Source organism: Pollachius pollachius (genome assembly GCF_949987615.1).
Source record: "Pollachius pollachius genome assembly, contig: scaffold_202, whole genome shotgun sequence".
Taxonomy (NCBI): domain Eukaryota; kingdom Metazoa; phylum Chordata; class Actinopteri; order Gadiformes; family Gadidae; genus Pollachius; species Pollachius pollachius.
The window spans coordinates 26,877-48,408 of NW_027641650.1; the positions used below are offsets into that span (position 1 = coordinate 26,877).

The 21,532-nt window shown below is 52.1% G+C and overlaps 1 protein-coding gene across 1 annotated transcript; it reads right to left on the bottom strand.

Annotated features, from left to right (window-relative positions):
* Positions 1–705: 705 nt before the first annotated feature.
* LOC307091517 (kinesin-like protein KIF26B) lies at positions 706–20,911 on the bottom strand (the record flags this gene model as incomplete). Its single annotated transcript, XM_079759148.1, has 15 exons — positions 706–3,846; positions 4,203–4,371; positions 7,841–8,187; positions 12,850–13,058; positions 13,148–13,342; positions 13,442–13,677; positions 13,908–15,470; positions 15,943–16,232; positions 16,603–16,806; positions 17,958–18,088; positions 18,228–18,326; positions 18,679–18,955; positions 19,278–19,488; positions 19,732–19,881; positions 20,561–20,911. Coding segments are annotated over 15 exons (4,581 nt in total), but the record flags the coding sequence as incomplete, so codon positions are not given.
* Between the last annotated feature and the right edge of the window lie 621 nt (positions 20,912–21,532).

Genomic DNA, 21,532 nt, shown 5'->3' on the forward strand with positions numbered 1-21,532 from the left:
CGCTGCCAGCGTTCCACACACGTGCACACACACACACACACACACACACACACACACACACACACACACACACACACACACACACACACACACACACACACACACACACACACACACACACACACACACACACACATCTTCAAAGAATGCCACAGTAATGCCATGTGTCTGTTGTAACAGAACAAAACAACAACACATCCAACATTCATCAAAAATGCATCACTGGAATCGCCGGGATTCTGTTTTATTTAGACTGCATGTCATTCACGGCCTTAGATGCTTTGCAGCTGAGAGAGAGAGGAAAATCGTCTCGCTGATTCCTATCCCTACTCCTGCTGTTTGGAACCATGGTCATGGAGCACTTTGATGTTTTCTTTTTTGTTTGTTCCGATTTGTGTTGTATTCTTGGAAATTCCATTGTCGCATACACAATCCTTGCATTGTTTCCAGTGTACAGTAATGTATGTGTGTGTTAACTGTGTGTAGTGTGTTGGGTGCAGGATGTCAGACTCCTTCAAACAATGATGAGCCAGAGCACATCGGTCCTTTAATACATTCCTTTATTTACAACACTCGTTTCTGCCTTTTTAACACATAACGGCTCCAGGCCAACCCCCCCCCCCCCCCCCCACCCCCCACTACCCCCAACAGAACATGCTCCCCCCCCTGCAGGTCAAAGACCCCCCAGGGAAGACCTGGGCCAACTGTACGATGCTGCATGGAACCCCTGTTGACCCTGAGCATGATCCACCGAACCAGACTACAGATCCTCATCTCCTCACTCTGCTGTCTCTGCTGTCCTCATAGAGCGGTGACCACACGACAGCCCACAGACCTCTGTTAGTGTTCGTGGAGACCGTCTTAGCGTGACCAACACCACAGACGGGTAACGTCAATTAATCTGTTGTCACGGTTCATTCATAAGCACTTTAGAAGTATGTCCCGGAGGACGGGGAGAGAGAGGATATTGGTGCCGACTGTGTTGTCGGGAACTCATTACAAGCCTTCCTCTTTAGCACTGACGCACACCGCTGGTGCTCTTGGATGGTTTTCAAAGACTTCACTGCAATAACATTTTGGTTCAGTTACTTGTGACTTACAGTCTATATTTACAAGCAACGGAATACACTCATTGTACTGGCTGCTCTGTACAGTACTGACTGTTTTGTACTGCACTGTACTGTTTTAGAGATGCAGTGCCACCAAAACCTTTTAAATCCTTTCAGATTATTGCTAGAATCATAAACTGCGGTCAGGGTTGATATTTGGACGTGGCTTATGGATATCAGGGAGCCCAGACGCCGTCTCCAGCTGGATCTCATGCTCAGGGTGGAGGGGTTCCATCACATCGTCCAGTGAACACCCCCTGCCTCAGCCTGCTTCACATGCACTCAGCAGACCATTCACCTTTACATCGGAATCAGTTCAGTACACGTTCCACACAAGAGAAACCCTTCCCGTCTGCTGTTTTTCCATTCTTGCCGTTCTTGTTTAAGATATACATTTTCCAAACAGACGATTTACCCCCCCCGCCCCCCTTCAACCTCAAACATGGGACCAGCGAAAAGAAAAAAAATAGAAATAGAAAAAACATGATCATATATGATATGTGTAAATATATATTTATATATGACATGGGCTCCGCGTTATATATGTACACTTGTATCTTTCTACAATTGCAAATCTTAAATGCATAGTCGATTTTCTTTTAAAACCAAACGTTGTGAGACAAAACAACAGGAACATTAACTCTGTGTGAAGCGACCCCCCCCGAGATCAAATAAATAAACATTCATCCAGAGAGAGGAGGCACGAGGGAGGAGATATCACTGAGGACCCTTTTAATTTAGAGCTGTTCTGCTTTGAGTCAACATCGCTTAAGCATGAAGATGTTGAGGTAAATTGGGCGGCGTGTGGCCCAGGAGGAAGAGCGGGTTGGCTGGTAACCGGAAGGTTGCTAGTTTGATCCCCCGGAGTGTCGCGGTGTCCCTGAGCGAGACGCCCCCCCCTGACTGCTCCCGACCAGCTGGCTGTCGCCCTGCGTGGCTGACTCCACCGTCGGTGGGTGAATGTGCGCATGAACGGGTGAATGTGAGGCAGTATTGTAAAGCACTTTGAGTGGCCACTGGGTAGAAAAGCGCTGTATAAATGCAGTCCATTCACCACCTCATGGAATCAGCTGACCGCTCTGTGTCGTACTCTTCACTTTGTTTGTGCTTCTCGTTGATTTGGTGACGTTGCTGCTTTAGTTGACCTTTGAGGTGTTTTTATGGTCAGTGATATCTAGTCCCTCTGTCTCCTCTGTCCTCTCCTCTCTCCTCGCTCACAGCTCTCACAGGGAGGATGACGGAACACAGGTGATCTGACGGTTTGATGTAGAAGAAGCGTATGACTTATTCATATCAGGGTATTTTTATATTTGTAAAAACACTTAGTTCAGCAACATCTCAAGCGCCATATATTATTATTATTATTATTAACAGACCTTACCCCAGACCCCCCAAACTCTTATTTTCTACCTCTGTCCTTTCTCTCTCTAAACTTCTCTTTGATTGTTCTTTAAATACTTCAACTTTTTGATGTTCCTTAATAAACATGTACTTTCTATATTTGTATTGTTATTCAAACCCATATGTTGGGCATATAGGCTTTATTTTACGTAACTTCTCTCTAATTTTATGACTAATCAAAGTTAATCCCAGTTAACTTTTAACACAACACATTACAGTTCACACACTTTCCCCTGACGAATCTCATCACTTCTTTGTGTCAATCAAACTTACATTACACAAATTATTCTGAAACCCCCACTAGTCCGAATAGCATAGAACACAGTGCACCGTGTTCATGTAAGGGCTTCAGGCTGCCTCATCTCATGGATTTCTGTGTATATGTTTGAAAGAAAATGGACATTATCTATGTCACAACGCGCTGTGGAAATTGGCTTTGTCGGCTGTTTGTCCTACTAGCATAAACACTCACATTGTGCTCGTATAAAATAAAAAAGAAATGCATATCATATTACAAAACACACATCGACTGAGCATTCCATTATCTAGACAAGAGAAGAACGATACCGATACAAAGAACTGTGGAAAAACCAGTCGGTCAGTCAGTCGGTCAGAAAGCTCCACAGGGTCTACAAAGGTTTGAAAAAGGTTCCTGGGATATCTCAGCAGTATAAATAACATGTTTTTGGCCCCTAATGACTGGTGACCCTGACGCCCTGGGGGACACCTGCTCGGCAGTTTAGCGTGTTTGGTCCTGGTAACCGGAGACTAACTTAACCCACAAATTAAATGGCTTTTAGTTGTAAATCCAAAGATTCGTCAAGGACAGCAATCTTTTGCAGTTCAATGTGTCACATGTTACACTAGCACCAAACATTATTAACACGGATACGGAGAGAATCGGTCTGTGGTCGTTGCAGCGTTCTCAAGGCACTTGTCTTCCATCCTAAGATTCCTTTCTGCCTTTCTCTGGTTCCTCGTCGGGACTTTGCTCGCTCTCGATTTCTTTCACCTACACAACAACACGGGGTGATGAGACACAGAGAACACGCTTTGTATTTACATCAGTCTGAGCCTCTGAGCTCCTGGTGAGACGATGTCTCTGGCCCCCGGGGCCTCAGGCAGGGCTCGGGCTGGTTTCGGAGCCATTGTTTGATTCCAGGCCGAATCCGAGGTCTCCGCTCCTTCTACCTGCGCTTTGAGGACACGTCGAAGCAGGTGATCATCATCAGGTGGGCCTTGCAGAAGTTGACCCTGGTCTCCAGCTTGAAGGTCACCATCTCCAGAGCCTCCAGGTACTCTAAGGAGTCCAGCTCACTGGCCTGCTGCAGCTCGACTAGAGAGAGAACCGCAGTCAGACACGGGGGGGAAGCTATGGCGGACCGCTCTAACAGCTCTACAAAGCATTACTGTTAGTCATCCAACCTTCCTAGAAACGTATTCATGGCACGCAAATAGTTAGTCTTCATAAAGACTTAGGTTGCGACTATTTACCTTTTCATTAATTGATTCATTCAATCGTTTGGCTACAGCTTTTACGGTAAGCTGACTGACAATGAATCGACTTCATTCCGTGTAAATAAGCAGGATACGGCCCCCCCCGCCTCTAAGGGGAGCCCACGGGCTAGCGGGCGGACACTGGGGTTTGAACCCCCAACCCTGCGCGCGGTAGGCGGTGGTGGCCAGACTCACACTCGGCGCTCCACTGCTGCGGCTCCAGCATCAGGTGCAGCTTGGTGCGCTCAAGCTCCTCCCTCAGGCCCTGGTAGCGCACCCGCAACTCCGTGATGCGCTGCTGCCGGTGCTCCATGAGACGGAGGTCCGGCTGGCGGGGCTTAGGGCCGACGACGTGCACCACCTCCTGACGGAGACAAACCGACAGCAGGGGGTCTGAGAGAGGAGACACGACTCGGGAGGAACGGCTGTGTGGGCGGGCTGGGAGGCTTTGGATTGGAGACCGAATGCAACAGAGGAATAAAAGACGGTAGTGATCATTCTGCTTCGTTCATCAGTACTCTCTCTCTCTCTCTCTCTCTCTCTGTCTCCCTCTCTCTCTGTCTCTCTCTCTCTCTCTGTCTCTCTCTCTCTCTCTCTCTCTCTCTCTCTCTCTCCCTCTCTCTCTTCATCTCTCTGTCTCTCTCTCTCTCTGTCTCCCTCTCTCTCTGTCTCTCTCTCTCTCTCTCTCTCTCTCTCTCTGTCTCTCTCTCTCTCTCTCCCTCTCAATTCAATTCAAAAAAGCTTTATTGGCATGACTATTGGTAGTCCAAACAGTGTTGCCAAAGCATTACAAATATTACGATAATAACAATATGGAACGTCAGAACAATATGTACATATATCAACCTGTAACAATATAACATAACATACAGATATACATATGTACATATGTAAAAAAAAATATATATATATATAAAAAAATAATAATAATAATAATAATAAAAAAAATAATAATAATAATAATATTTAAAAAAAAAAAAAAGAGAAAGAAAAAAAAAAAATAAAGAAAAAAAAAAAAAAAATTTAAAATTAATGAAAAGCTACATAAAACGCATTATAGGTTACTAATAATCATTAATCAATCAAACAGTGAGGCCTGGTGTAGAATGTCATCCTCTCATGTTGTGGCAAGCTGAAATAAATTGTGCTGCGAGGACGGAGCTCTCTTTTCTCTCTCCCATTAATATTTGTAGTTGGTCTACATGGGAGTTTATAAAATGAGGGTGTTTTTGGCCGAATTTGCTAAAGTATATTTCGCGGATATTTTTGAATTTGGGGCAGTGTAGGAGGAAGTGCTGCTCGGTCTCTACAGCAGCTTCTTCACACTGCTGGCACAGCCGCTCCTCTTGGGGCAGCCATGACTTCTTATGGCGGCCTGTTTCTATGGCCAGGCAGTGAGCGCTCAGTCTGTACTTTGTTAGCAACACTCTATGTCTAACATCAGTCACTGTGGTCAGGTAGGGGGCCACAGTGTACTGTCTATTTAGGGCCAGATAACACTGCATTTTGCTCTGTGTGTGTGTTTTAGTGTTCCAATGGGTGAGGTAGGTTTGTTTCTGATGTTTTATAATTTGGTTGAGTCTAATTGATATATTCTCCGACTGGTCCTGAGGCAGAGCAGAGGGGGAACCTGTCTGTGGACAGAGCCTCAGGACCAGCTGAGTGAGGGGACTCCTGTTCATCTCTTGGCTTTGCAGGGCTTTGTACTGAAAGGAGTGGGGGTCACTTTGTTTTAGATGTAGCCAATATTTAATTGATCGTTTTTGGATTTTCAATAGAAGTGGATACTGACCTAATTCAGCTCTGCAGGCGTTGTTAGTGGTTGTCCTGTGTACCTGCAGAATGCTTTTGCAAAATTCGGTGTTTGCAATTTCAATTGAATTTTTTTCCCATTGGTCAAAAAGTTGGTTTGTTTGTGGGCCCCACACTTCACTTCCATAGAGCAAGATGGGTTCAATAATTGCTTGAAGTAATTTGAGCCAAATTAGAATTGGAATCTGAATGTAAATTTGTCTTTTGATTGCATAAAAAGCCCTGCGTGCTTTCTCTCTCAGTTCATTGACTGCTGGATTGAAACTTCCAGTGGGACTTATTTTCAGGCCTAAATAATTATATTCTAAACAGTTTTCTATTTTATGTGTTCCTATTGTGAAGTGCAATGTGTTTCCCAGACATCTGGGTCTTTTCTGGAATATCATGGTTTTTGTTTTCTTAATGTTAACAGCCAGGGCCCAGGTCTGACAGTAACGGTCGAGTAGGTCTAGACTCTGTTGAAGTCCTTCTTTTGTGGGACTTAACAAGATTAAATCATCTGCGTAAAGCAGGAATTTGATCTCGGTGTTGTGGAGAGTGAGACCAGGCACTGTGGACCGTTCCAGAATGGAGGCCAGCTCATTTATGTAAATGTTAAACAGTGCAGGTGATAGACAGCAGCCTTGTCTCACTCCCCGCTCCTGAGTAATAAAAACTGTTCGCTTGTGTCCAATCTTGATGCCGCACATGTTGTTTGTGTACATTGATTTTATTATGTCATATGCTTTACCCCCTACACCGCTTTGAAGAAGTTTGTAAAGTAATCCAATGTGCCAAATTGAGTCGAATGCTTTTTTGAAATCAATGAAACAAGCAAATATTTTGGTTTTGTTTTGGTTGATATATTTGTCTACTAGGGTGTGTAGGGTGTAAATATGATCTGATGTGCGGTGATTTGGTATGAATCCAATTTGACTTTTGCTCAGGACATTGTGTTTCATAAGGAAGTCTATGAGTCTCGAATTAATAATGCTACAGAATAAAAGACGGTAGTGATCATTCTGCTTCGTTCATCAGTACTCTCTCTCTCTCTCTCTCTCTCTCCGTCTCTCTTTCTCCCTGTCTCTCTCTCTGTCTCTCTCCCTGTCTCTCTCTCTGTCTCCCCCCCCTCTCTCTCTTTAATAATGCAGTAGATCTTTCTACCTACAGGGCTCTATTAACCCTACCTTCTGTTTCCAACTGTCTGCCTCCCCCATTTCTAATTCATGTTCAATTCAATGACATCAAGTGGAATTTGCCCATGGCTCGTACCCTCTCTCTCCCTCTCTCTCTCTCTCGCTCTCTCTCTCTCTCTCTCTCTCTCTCTCTCTCTGTGGAATCTCTCATTTTCTCCATTGCGCCTCTCTCTTTTTTAATCTTGAACTATCGCTCTCCACCTCGTAGCTCGTTTCTCTTCCCCTCTTCTCTTTAATCACATCCCCTCACCCGCTCTCTCTCTCAGCTCCTCTCCGGATGCCCCTATCTTCTATCTGTTATCGTTCATATTGTATCATCCCTCTGAGACGAATAGATATATATTTAATAGATCTATATATTTTTCTCTCTCTTTATCTCCCTCCCTCTCTCTCCCCCCCTCTCTCTCTATCTCTTTCCCTCCTCATCTCTCTCTCTCTCTCTCTCTCTCTCTCTCTCTCTCTCTCTCTCTCTATCCCTCCCCCCCTCTCCCCCCCTCTCTCCCCCTCCACCTCTCTCTCTCTCTCTCTCTCTCTCTCTCTCTTTATATCCCTCCCCCCCTCTCCCCCCCTCTCTCCCCCTCCACCTCTCTCTCTCTCTCTCTACCCCCCATCTCTCTCTCACTCTCTCTCTCTCTCTCTCTCTCTATCCCTCCCCCCCTCTCCCCCCCTCTCTCCCCCTCCACCTCTCTCTCTCTCTCTCTCTCTCTCTCTCTCTCTCTCTATCCCTCCCCCCCTCTCCCCCCCTCTCTCCCCCTCCACCTCTCTCTCTCTTTCTCTCGCCCCCCCTCTCCCCCCCTCTCTCCCCCCCCTCTCTCCCCCTCCATCTCCCCCCCCCCTCTCTCTCACCTTGCCTCCCTTCTCTCTCCTCCGCTGCATGCGTTCCACATCGTCGATCTCGTACACTTTGATCTCAAACGCCTCCGCCGTGGAAGCTCCGCCCCTCGGGCTGGGGGAAGCTCCGCCCCTCGGGCTGGGGGAAGCTCCGCCCCTCGGGCTGGGGGACGCTCCGCCCCTCGGGCTCGGGGACGCCGGGGGCCCCAGGGGGCCGTCTACCCAGCATGCACTGGGGCTGGAGGAGGAGGAGGAGGAGGAGGTGGCGGCTGCCTTGGAGGAGCGGTGGGTCGGGGAGGAGGAGGAGGAGGAGGAGGAAGGGTCGAGGGTCAAGGCCGGGATCAGGCGGCGCCGCTGGAGGCCTGGAATGAAACCAAAGGTCAAAGGTCACGACCCGTCACTGTATGGCTGTGTCTCAGTTCAGGGTTAGGGTCAGGGACCGCGAAGGCCGGGCCGAAGGCCGAACAAACGTTTTTAAATGAGACGGTCTGGCCTACGGAGCATTTCTAGTTTGCATGACAAGCCGTTAACACCCGTTACCTCGCGTGACGACGCGCCGCTCCTGTTGCCTAGCAACCCTGACAGCTGCGGGTCGAACCGGACGGCGGAGGAGGAATATGGAGCTGTTTTATACAACCCACTGAGAGATGTCCACTTTCACTTAGATGTCCACTTCCTACTTCATTCGTACTTTTATTTTATTGTATTTTATTTATAATTTTCTATTTTTTATAATCTTATCTTCTATGTTTTTTTTGCAAAAAATCTTGTAATTTCTCTCTGTACGGACTCCGGACCACCTGGAACGAAACAATTTCCCCCCGGGGATCAATAAAGTTTTCTGATTCTGATTCTGATTCGTTTATATAATAATTATATAAAATATAACGTTAATTAGTTTAACGTTATATTGCTCGTGTAATGAAATTGAACTTTGACAATAAAGTTACAAATTTAAAATAGTCCCAACTTTATTTTAATATCAAAAAATGTTTTTACATAGTTTTGTCATTGAATATGTAATTTGCTGCAACTGCCGCTTCCGCTCTCTCTGACGCCATTTCTGAAAAAATCCAACGCGCAATGAATCTCGGGATACGTTGGGCCATGAAGGATCCAGCCGGTGGATCCTTCAAATCCGGGAAAAGAAGGCTGTATTTGTCGGCCGCATTTGAAGGAGCCTTCGAAAAGGGACAGCCTTGACGCGTCGCAGTGACGCAATCGCCCTTCGAAGGATGCGTCCCCTGAATTGAGACACAGCCTATGTCTCTTGACCTCAGGCTAACAAGGGGTAGCAATGATGGCTCTCCCGTAACGAGGCAAACGACTAATGAAATCCAGCGGATGCGTTTGGTTAGCCACACAGTGCTACGAGAGAGCTACTCTAACATGAGTCAGGGTGATAGCGCCCAGACTAGAACCTAACCACACATTAACCCTGTGTGGTTAACTAATCACTAATGAACCCGCTCTGACTAGAACCTAACCACATATTAACCCTGTGTGGTTAACTAATCACTAATGAACCCGCTCTGACTAGAACCTAACCACACATTAACCCTGTGTGGTTAACTAATCACTAATGAACCCGCTCTGACTCAGCCAGCCTGCCTCGTGACCTTGAGGAGGGAGGAGAGGATTAGAAGGTCGTCTGCAGTCACGCTTCGATGCTACAGAGGAGAGGAGCCGAGCCAGCAGAAACCCTCCTCCCTTGTCACCCTCCTCCTCACGCAGAGACCCTCCTCCACTCCGAAGAGGAGGGACAACAGCACGCAGCGGGCGTTCGGGAAGACGGCGGAACCAGCAGTCCTTTATTGCTATATAATTCATCACAGGAGCCAGCCCCTGTGGTTTGGGCTGTGGTGTTTGTTTTGTTTGTTGTTGTTGGTGATGAACAGAAACCAATGGAAAGAGTCTACTGTGAGAGAATTTAAGGAAAAGGTTTAGTGGAGGAGTGAGAGTGACAGACAGAGAGAGAGAGAGGGGCGGGGGGAGGACAGGGAGAGAAAGACGAGAGAGAGAGAGCGAGCTTGCCTTAATGAGGGGGTCTGAACATGAGTACAGTCGCTGTTCTCTAGGAGTTGGAGAAGGGCTTGATCTTTAATCTGCCCACCGTAACGACATGAAACACCCTGCACACACGCCCATGCATACCTAGTGTGTGTGTGTGTGTGTGTTTGTGCGTGTGTGTGTGCGTGTGTGTGTGTGTGTGTGTACGCGCACGCGCGTGTGTGTGTGTGGGTGTGTGGTCACGGCATTACCATAGAAATTGGAAACTGCATGTGTGGAAGCCTGAGTTATCCGATTTATCACATGATGGGCTGATACAGTAGAAGGCAAGAGGGGCTGTGTGTGAGTGTGAGAGAGAGATAGAGAGAGAGAGAGAGAGAGAGAGAGAGAAAGAGAGAGAGAGAGAGGGGGGAGATGAGAGAGGGAGGGGGAGAGAGAGAGAGAGAGAGAGAGCTTGAAAGAGATTTTGAAGTGTTTTCAAGTCTCCTGGTTTTCGGTGCAGCTCTTAAAGGTCACATCCACATTTAACCATTAGTATTTTATTACAGAGTACAAAAGACAGAGAGGAGCGAGACACTTAATGAGTTGGTGGGAGCAGAGGAACACAGAGAGAGCAGGCGAAGGAGTGAGGTAATAAAGGGAATAGGACAGGAAATATCCAACAATTCATCCTGACAGTGATGTGAGAGAGGAATGATTCCCACATCGCTCAGTCCACAGTCCCACACGCACACTTTGGGGAGGTGGGAATGTGTACTCTCCCTCTCTCTTTATCCCTCTATCCCATCCCTCTTTCCTATTTTCGGTTCCTCTTTCACACATAAGATTTCTCCTCCTTCCTTCCTTTCTGAAGTCCTTAAAATGCCGTCCTTAATGTCTCGCTGCTCGGTGAGTGCTGTCTGAGAGTCGTGGACGAGATCAGACGTGAAGCACAGAACGACCGGGTGATTAAAGGATTCTGATTCTGCTGAATGGGAGCCAAACATCTGCTGCTGTGTGATCCTATACCCTGTCTGTTGTCCTAGCTGCAGCTGCATGCGCTAGAACACACATGAGGTAGAACCCAGAAGCCGGTAGGGTTGGTAAGAGAGATTAGCCACAGCTAGCGCTCACCGGTGAACCAGTGCTGGTGGGAGGAGCCTGCAGCTGTAACTGAGCCGTGTGATTGGTTGTGGCAGGTACCGAAAGCAAATGCGTCGGGGGGAGTCATTTGTTTCACTGCCGGTCCTGAGCTTCCATCAGCGTGTCTGAGCGGCAGACCTGTTAGCGTCTCTGTCGCGTGTAGAGGCTCCTCTCCGCTTAACAGTCGGCTGCTCGGGGTCACCTTGCTTTACAGTACCTTCGCTCCTCCATCACCCTCCTCCTCCTCATTTGCATCTCATCCTTATTTAATGGGTTCTTCAATGGGCCGTGTCTCTGGCATCCCTTCTCTAAGGGTGGGATTCAGACTCGTCCACACCTCTTCTCCTGACATTCTCTTCTCATCATTTATTTCTTTGTTTTGGTTTCCATTTGTTACTTTTTCTTTTTAATATCAAAAAGGCTGTTTTGTGTCTTAATGGCCTTATTCTCAAGGGAGCAATTACATTAAATGGAACTGTATTTGGATTGCCGTTAATCATAGTTACAGTCTCAAAGGACTTAGCAGGCCATATATTTATGATAATGAATTATGAAATGACTTTGAGTTTATCATCAATGAGTTTATCACATAAACCCATCACTCTCCACTGTATTCCAGGAAAGACAATATTCACTGTTACCATGAAACAGTGAAACCAGACCCAGGTCATTGAGGAACAGGTAGGTCTCATGCCTCTCCGACAGGCCCCGGGGATCAAACCCTGGTCCTTTGGGCCGCAGCCTCTCTGAGGGGTTCTCAGCCTCTCTGAGGGGTTCTCAGCCTCTCTGAGGGGTTCTCCTCACCTGTTCTCAGCCTCTCTGAGGGGTTCTCCTCACCTGTTCTCAGCCTCTCTGAGGGGTTCTCCTCACCTGTTCTCAGCCTCTCTGAGGGGTTCTCCTTACCTGTTCTCAGCCGCTCTGAGGGGTTCTCCTTACCTGTTCTCAGCCGCTCTGAGGGGTTCTCAGCCTCTCTGAGGGGTTCTCAGCCTCTCTGAGGGGTTCTCAGCCTCTCTGAGGGGTTCTCCTCACCTGTTCTCAGCCTCTCTGAGGGGTTCTCCTTACCTGTTCTCAGCCGCTCTGAGGGGTTCTCAGCCTCTCTGAGGGGTTCTCAGCCTCTCTGAGGGGTTCTCCTCACCTGTTCTCAGCCTCTCTGAGGGGTTCTCCTTACCTGTTCTCAGCCTCTCTGAGGGGTTCTCCTCACCTGTTCTCAGCCTCTCTGAGGGGTTCTCCTTACCTGTTCTCAGCCGCTCTGAGGGGTTCTCAGCCTCTCTGAGGGGTTCTCAGCCTCTCTGAGGGGTTCTCAGCCTCTCTGAGGGGTTCTCCTCACCTGTTCTCAGCCTCTCTGAGGGGTTCTCCTTACCTGTTCTCAGCCGCTCTGAGGGGTTCTCAGCCTCTCTGAGGGGTTCTCAGCCTCTCTGAGGGGTTCTCCTCACCTGTTCTCAGCCTCTCTGAGGGGTTCTCCTTACCTGTTCTCAGCCGCTCTGAGGGGTTCTCCTTACCTGTTCTCAGCCGCTCTGAGGGGTTCTCAGCCTCTCTGAGGGGTTCTCAGCCTCTCTGAGGGGTTCTCAGCCTCTCTGAGGGGTTCTCCTCACCTGTTCTCAGCCTCTCTGAGGGGTTCTCCTTACCTGTTCTCAGCCGCTCTGAGGGGTTCTCAGCCTCTCTGAGGGGTTCTCAGCCTCTCTGAGGGGTTCTCCTTACCTGTTCTCAGCCTCTCTGAGGGGTTCTCCTTACCTGTTCTCAGCCACTCTGAGGGGTTCTCAGCCTCTCTGAGGGGTTCTCCTCACCTGTTCTGTAGCCTCTCTGAGGGGTTCTAAGCCTCTCTGAGGGGTTCTCCTCACCTGTGCTGTGGCCTCTCTGAGGGGTTCTCAGCCTCTCTGAGGGGTTCTCCTCACCTGTGCTGCTGCGGCTCTTCTTGCTGGTCTTGGAGCTCCGCCGGGAGGAGGCGGAGCTGTGCTCGCTGACCGAGTCCTGGGCCGAGGAGGTGCTGCCCGTGTTCTCGCTGCTGTCCCTCAGCATGCTCTCGTAGCCGCTGCTGCCCCCGCTGTGGTAGAACAACGCCGTCTTGCCCATGGCCGGGGGCAGCTCGCCGCTCAGCACGCTGCTGTAGAGGGGACGACCAGACGGCGGGTGAGATGGCGGTGGAGCGAGGCCTTCCTGTGGCTGTCTCTCAGAGCCCCTTATCGTTGGTACCTGTTGTCGCTGGCGTGGCCGCTGCTGCAGCGCTGGGGCTTCCTGGGAGCCGTGATCTTACTGTAGGGAGAGGGGAGCGCCTGGACCGCGGCTGGCTTCTCCTCCGCCTGGACCGCTGCTCCTCCTGCGGCCCCACTCGCTCCTCCTGCTACAGCTGCTACCGCTGCTCCTCCTCCACCGGGGTCTCCAGCAGCGCTAGGATAATGTACAACAGAGTGGTCCAGCGTTGGGCAATATTCGTCGACAAACATCTCATTGAACTGAGCCGTGACGGTTCGTGTTCCTCTAACTCACCCCGCGGCCCCGGGCCCTTTCTCCTCCCCAGCCTCAGGGCCTCCTGCCGGGGCGTGGCCGCGGGCGCGGGCGCTGGTGCTGCCCTGGAGCAGCTCCGAGATGCGGCCGTTGACGGCTCTGAGGGGCAGCTTGGTGGCCAGGCCTCCCCCCCGGCTGCGGCTCAGGGACTGGGTGGACCAGGACCCGGCGGGGGGGATCTGCTGCTGCACTGGAGCCGGCGCCACTGGAGCCTGGGCCTGGGGGGGAGACAGGGGTAAGATCCACGGATCAACGCCAACAGGGTTTTTATGAGGTTCTGTTTTCACGAGAGTCACACACACACACACAGCCAGGCAGCGTTGAGCGGCGGAGAGTCAGGTCTCTGGTGGCCAAGCCCTTCTGTTTACTTGGTGTCATGCAACACAACCCAGAGTTATGAGGAGAGTGAAGAAACAGCTCATGTATGAACACGAGGGGCCTGCCGTACCTTGGCGTTGGCCGGCGGGCTGGAGCTGCGGTTGAAGGCCTGGGGGAGGGACTTGGTGGAGATGCTGAGGGTCTTGGTGCTGGAGGACGATAAGCTCCTGGCTTTGGGGCCGCTGGCCATCAGCAGCTTACTGACGGCGGAGATCTTGGACTGGCCGCCGCCCTTCGCCGGGGACTGCGGAGCGCTGCACGTCCCCGGGACGGAGACGAAACAGGAACCGCCGCCGCCGCCGGCGTGTCCTTGTGGGGTAGAGACGGATCCGGCCCGGGTGAGGCTGCGCCCGGTACGGGGCATGGTGCTGTCCCCCCTCGCTCCTCCCCCTCCTCCCTTCAGACTGCCGCCCCGCTCCAGGGAGAAGCAGTCGTACTGGGGGGTCCCGCCGTGGGAGCCGTGGGCCCTGCCCAGCGAGTTGGTTCTGTTGGCCAGCTGCTCCAGCTTAGCGCTGAACAGCCTGCTGCTGTCGGCACTCGGGCCGCGTTGTTTGGCCATCGCTGAGGCGGAACCCCCGGAGAGGCCCAGGTCGTCCGCAACGCTGCCGCCCAGGAATGACAACCCATAGCTGGGCTGGTGGAGCGGGCTGAGGGGGGAGCCGGCCGCCCGGTTGCGCTGGTCCAGGCTGGACTTCCGCACCGGGGGCAGCGGGGGGATTCCCCCCTTCTTGTGGGAGAAGAAGCCCGCCCTGTAGCCCCTCCGGTCCAGCGTGGCCTGCGGACTGCAGGGCGTCGACGTCGTCACGCCCAGGTTGCGGTAGTCCCCGCCGGTATCCAGGCCGTCGTAGCGGTTGAGGCGCTGCCAGCCCCGCGGCAGGCTGGCGGTGCGGTGGACGTCGGGGTTGTACAGACCGTCTCCTTGGAGGACAGCAGCCATCTTCTCACAGCCGTCCACCCCCCGCCTGGGGGACAAGACGGAGACCTTAGCCTCTTCCACCTGCTTCATCTCTGCCCTCACGCTACACACCATCTCCTCTGACCGCATCCCTTCTCTCCCGCGCTTCAGCCAAGGGTCCTCAAAGTTCATCTCACTACAGATGGTCGCTAGGTGGCCCTGGGCGGGGCCCGGTTTGACGAGGTCTTTGTGGATGCCGCTCCTCGTCTGCGAGGACAGGATGGTGGGTTCCTGGATCATCATCGGCTTGACGGCCAGACACGGGTGGACGCTGATGATGGTCCTGAGAGGGGAGAAGGAACCGGGCCTGCCCAGAGACAGCATGCCGGCTTTACCCCCAGAGTGAGGCAGGGTCTTCAGCCTCTCCTTCGTCAGGGTTCCTCTCTCGCCCTCAGACAGCAGCCTCTCCCCCTCCCGACTGCCTCTCCTCTGGGCGCCGGCCGGGCCGTGGGTGACGAGCTCTCCTGGGGCCCCTGCTCTGGAGGACAGGCTCTGGACGGGGTCCGGGTCTGCCAGGGCCTCCCCCTCCTGGCTGTGGGTCTGGCTGAAGCTGTGCAGGGACGTCTCGGCCTCACTGCCCACGCTCAGGTCACTGAGCCAGGAGGAGATGGAGGAGGCACAGCTGGGCGTCACCGTGGTGAGGGCCTCCCCCTCCAGCCTCAGCTTGGCCATGGCCACCTGCAGCACAACACGGGAACACAAGGTGGGACCGGGATTCAACGGCAGACCACGGTGATGGCATTTACTGCCATTCAGCTAAACAGGGTTAGGGTTTTTTATAATATTAACGCATTATTAGAATCTCAATAGGAGCAAAATAAATGTCATTCTCTGAATACATGTTCAATCCTACTGAACACCAGGGAGGCAGCCTGAGAGAGTACATCCTGTCAGCTGCACCGGCAGGCCGGCTCCCTGGGACTGGATGGGTTAATTGTTCCGACTGATTTAAAATGCTGGACATCTCAATGTCGAGCGACGGCAGGGGCATATTTCCTGCCAACCTTTTTCTTTTCCAATTTCCCCGGGCAGCGGAGACGGCCAAAGACCGAGTCGGCCAGCGGCATTAAATCACCGGCCCCTCGATGCGGTCCCACCCCGGACAGCTCCCTGAAATATTCAGCTTGGGCGTAATTCAAAAGCGACTGACCTCCGCCATGGCGACCACCTCCGTCACCCCGGCCCTGGGCACGCTGACAGCGGGCCCTCCATAATGTTCCAGGTGAGCGGGCTCCCCCCCCAGGCTGCTGATGATGCTGACGGGCAGCGGTCCGGCGCCGCGCCCCGCCCCCGGGCAGACCTCGCTGATGAAGCTCACCATGCTGGCGGGCCGGCCGGCCAGCCTCCCCAAGGCGTCCAGGGACACCTCCCCCAGGCTGAACAGCAGCTCGTCCTCCCCCAGGGAGAGCTGCCCCAGGGGGGACAGGGGCCCGGCGAGGCCTGGGGGGGAGACACTTTGCAATGAGGGGACCGTAATTCACCATTCCTTAACGTTAGTTATTACGGTGAAAAGCATTAACGAACAGTGAATCAACAGTTAGCTAATGTGTCGAGTAATCGTCTCCTCACGGTGAAGATGTTAACTAAGGTGTTCTTTGTAGATTATTTATTGGCTGAGGTTTTTGTACTGTAGTGTAGTTTAGTTTTTTAGCTTAGGGTAGTTCCCTTAAACTAGCCTCTAGGCCAATACTGTAAACTAAAGCTTATTCCTGCGTTAACTCGTGTTATTAGTGGTTAACGACCGTACTCTTATAGTAACGGATTACAGAGTAACGTAGGGTTAGGGTGTGCAGTCGGAGGTTCTCCTCACCGTCCCGGAGCGCGTCCAGAGGGATCTGAGGAACCTCCTCATCGCACAGCGTCTCGGCCGAGCCGTGGCTGGCGGACAGACGGCGCCCCCCCACCACCGGCTCCTGGACCTGGAGGCTCATCCCCACCGGCGACGCCCGGGACAGGACCGAGTCGGTCGAGGAGCGACCGCTGTCGGCCGCCACGCTGTCCGCCGCCACGCTGTCTGCAGGACCAACAGGGAGGTCAGGCTGTAGGCGCTCACCAGAGTAGTTCCGATACTGATACCAGTATCTGAAATTCCTCCGATACGGCCTCTAATGCAGTATCGTGTATCGTGAGTCCATGCACCGAGCCGATACCATCACATGACTTATTTACTTCACAGGCAGAGAACATCACAAACACTGCGGTGTTATGCTGCGTTTGGTCAGAGGTCCTAGTTGTGTTCGAGCTGCCAAGTCGGAAAAACATGGATGCTCACGCTTAACTTCAAGAATACAAATGTACTATTACAGTAGGTGAACCGACTTTACAATACTGTCATCGTAAGAGAACACTTCAATAAGAACCAGTGCTGTGAGTAGGTACAATGCTAGATGCTGTATCAGTATATACTCGGTATCGGCAGATACTCAATTTCAGGAATCGGAATTAGTATCGGGAAGCGAAATTTTTTGTGGGAACATCTGTAGGGTTTACTGTATGGATGTTCCCTATATGACGGAGGGTAAAGCGAGGGCGTGGGGATACACCCTCAGGTAAAGGATTACATCTCCCCAGGAGGCCAGAAATCGGATTCGGGTCGACTGTTTGGACCGCAGGGAAATATGGGCATTGCTTTAATTCTTCCTGAGTAACATCAGGACACCGGCTGTATGAACGATGCTGAGAAGGAAATGAATAACAGGGAAACTTCACACTGAAAAGTGTTAGTTAACCACTGTGATGCGGAGGGAACAAAGGGGATTAGCAGGAGAAAGCACAGCAGATGCCAAAGAAGCTAAAAATAATAATTAAAAATGGAGAAAAACTGGCGCAACCCAACAGAGGGATGTGGTTGGAGACCAGAACAGTCTCACTATTGTTTGGGGACGCTTATAAATTGCAACCGATTTGTTAATGATTTTAGCGCCAACTGTGAGCAGAAAACTAATTAGCAACAGCGGCGGATGAAAATGAGAAACAGCCACATCAAGGCCACAAATAGATGAGCAAAACAAGGACAGCTTGAGGTTGGTGAGCACACACACCGTCAACACACGCTATCGACACATGCTAACAACACGCCGTCGTACGGTCTGGGGGGGCACACACGCTAACAACACACGCTAACAACACACGCCATCAACACACGCCATCAACACGCGGCCGTACTCTCTGGGGGGGTCACTGCCTCCGTCGTCTGGCCGTCCTGAGCCAGGGAGTGGGAGGAGAGGGGCGGTGTCCCGGGGATCACACCTTTCTGCGTGTAGACCTTACACCTCTGGGAGGGAGAGGAGGGAGGTCTGAGGGGGAGAGAGGGAGGAGGAGAGACAGGGGGAGGAAAGAGCAGGGCTTGTTTAATGAATATCCATCTCTCAGAATAATATAGAATGTAGTCTTAGCTTGTCCCTCCTCCACCCAGAGATAAACAACATGGCCGACCTGTACTCTGATGTTTTGGTCAGGCTCGCGATGCCGAGGCGTGGTGATCCCAGGGGGCGTGGCTTACTCTCCCCCACGCCGCCGGCCAGCGACTCCCGGCTGTCAGACAACAAACATCCGTCAGCCACCCCCCATGTAGGAACACTATAGTATACTAATATACACAGTACATACTGCTCTACTGAGGCTAGGGCTGCACAGTTAACTGCATATGAATCAAAACTATGATTTTTTTCCTTTGCAATTGACAAATCATGAAAGGTCACATTTAAATGACTGTAAATATTATTTTATTATAAATAAATCTGATTTAGAAAATGTCAGTAACAGTTCCGAGGCCTGCACGACCTAATTTAGTAAAACCTTTCCAGAGTTCAGAGTTCATCCAGACCCGGGGTTCCAGAAGAACGTTCTAGCAGCCCGGGTCAAACCGGCCCGGTCTGGTTCTCACCTGTCGTGGAGGCCGGAGCCCTTGGTTCTCTGCAGGGGGTCGAAGGCGGTGGAACTACTTCCTGTCACGCTCCTGGCCCCGCTAGCCAATGAGGATCCAGAGCCGTGGGCCAGGCAGTGGATCATGGTGTGGGCTAGCTCCGCCTCCTCCACCACGTCACGGATCTCCTGCAGCTGCTGGTCGTTGCTCCTCCTCCTGAGCTCCTCTGGGGAGGAGGAGGGGGGCTCAGCTGGGGAGGAGGAGGAGGAGGGCTCGGAGGCTCTGGAACCCGACACGGCTGCAGGGCAGAGCGGGAGAACGGGTTAGAAGACCTTCACGTTGTCACACAGGAGAAAGTACGGTGCGCAATGTTGTCACGAGAGGATCAGAAGATATGGTGGTTTTCATCAGCAGGTTTGTTAATCGCAAACCCTTATCAAAGCTCTAAATGTCCTAATCGGGCTCACTTTCATCTTAACAATGTAGTGTGGAGCAAATATCTTTAAGGGTCTTCAGGGAATGCAGACAGTTTTAATCCCTGAAATCAAGCAGGTTTTTGATATCTAACCTAAAAGTAGAAACTCTCTCAAGTTAAAGTAGAAGATAAAGGGTCACCTAACCTTGTGATCCCATGTCCGGGGCAGGAACAGAACCGAGAACAGAACCGGAAGCACCGGGAGCAGAACCGGGAGCAGAACCAGGAGCAGAACCGGGAGCAGAACCAGGAGCAGAACCAGGATCAGCGGACTCCAGGAGCGGGCAGGCGGACTCTGGGTCCTGCTTGGTCTGCTGGGCGGTCGGTGGAACCTCCTCAAACGGGAACTTGGCCACCTCGAGAGATTTAATAAAAGAAGGAAAGATGGAAGGAATACTCGTTTAGCATCAGAGTGTTTATAACGTCACATGTCTAAAAAACAACCGTACAACTCTCATTATCTCTTCTTGTAAACATGGACCATCCCATTCCTCATTCCTCCCGCAGCACGTTGGCTGTTTCCTCTAACATTTCACGTTGAGGTTGTCCCGCGGACGTGTCCTTGTCAGATGTATACTGTGCCTCTGGTCTTCCCGTACCTCCTCGCTGCCGTCGATGCAGTCCAGTCTCTCTTGCAGCTCAGCGAAGGTGTTGCATTTCAGACACTCGGCCCCTTCCTCCGGGACGGGGGCCAGGGGCTGTCCCAGCAGGCACTGGGGGGGCAAGGGGGCCTCACACTGGGACTGGGCCTGTCAGCAGAGGGATCACAGCAGAGTCAACCGCTGTCACAACACTGCGTGTCGAGACTGGCCCGCGCGAACATCTGAGGACCCATCGGAGTCTCCGTTTAGAAAGTGGGCTTTGCTTTGTTAAAGCAAAGCCGGCTTATTAAACCCTTTCTTTTCATCGCTGGCTATTTCACACCCCTTGATTTTGTACATTTTCACATCCTGTTCTTTGTATTTGATCCTCTTCACTTTTCACACTCTCTAAATTGGCTTCTAAACAAGGACATCATGAGGTAGATACGTAAGAGCTCTGCAAGTTCTTCTGGAGATGCATGTTCAAAGAGAAATGGAAGAGTCATGGTGATAGAATCAGTTATTTGTAAAATGATAACTCTTGCTGCTCCTCACTGCCGTTAACGACTTCCTCTGGACTCAATGCAGGTCGCTTTGGATCAAAGCACCGACGTCAAATGGTGACAAATAGACGGCTGCAAGAGCCCTTGATATACAGTTATTATATCAGATCACAAAGCAACACTATTCTGTAAATAATAACACGCTATGGTACGATATTTACTGAACTAATTCTCTTTTTCAATATCCACCTGCAGTACCCTGACTGACCACCGGTGGTGTCGCACACAGGGTGAGGCCGCCGCGCTACATGACTGACCACTGAGCGTAACCTTGGAGACCTCACCGTGCTCTGGCCCCCGCCCCCCGCCCCCTGGCCCTGGGCGGCGGGGGGCGTGGCTGGCGGTGGCTCCGCCCCTTTACCGCGCAGCATCGCCGGGACGATGGGCACGCAGGGGGGTGGGCCCTCGTTGTCGGTGAGCTCGCGGTCGGACACGGCGGCGCCGTCCGGCCCCACATAGATCACCGTGTCGCACGACTGCTCGCTGCTGGAGTACTCGGGGTCCGGGTCGCCGGCCAATCGCAGCAGGCCGCCTGGGGCGTCGCCGCGGTGATGGAAGGGCCGCAGGTGGGTGGGGCGCCGCATGCGGCCCTCCTCACAGGAGCTGTCACCCCCCGAAGAGCTGGAGGTGTACTGCTGAGGGTGGGGGAGAGGGAGGGAGAGAGAGGGAGGGGGAGGGAGAGAGAGGGAGGGGGAGGGAGAGAGGGGGAGGGAGAGAGGGGGAGAGAGAGGGGGAGGGAGGGAGAGAGAGAGGGGGAGGGAGGGAGAGAGAGGGAGGGGGAGGGAGGGAGAGAGAGAGGGGGAGGGAGGGAGAGAGAGAGGGGGAGCGAGAGAGAGAGGGGGAGGGAGGGAGAGAGAGAGAGGGAGAGGGAGAGAGAGGGAGGGGGGGAAGAGGGAGAGAGAGAGAGGGAGGGGGAGGGAGAGAGAGAGGGGGAGGGAGGGAGAGAGGGGGAGAGAGGGGGAGAGAGGGAGGGAGGGGGAGGGAGAGAGAGAGGGGGAGGGAGGGAGAGAGAGAGGGGGAGGGAGGGAGAGGGAGAGAGGGGGAGAGAGGGAGGGAGGGGGAGGGAGGGAGAGAGAGAGGGGGAGGGAGGGGGAGGGAGAGAGAGAGGGGGAGGGAGAGAGAGAGGGGGAGAGAGGGAGGGAGAGAGAGAGAGAGAGAGAGGGAGGGGGAGGGAGAGAGAGAGGGGGAGGGAGGGAGAGAGAGAGAGAGAGGGAGGGGGAGGGAGAGAGAGAGGGGGAGGGAGGGAGCGAGAGAGA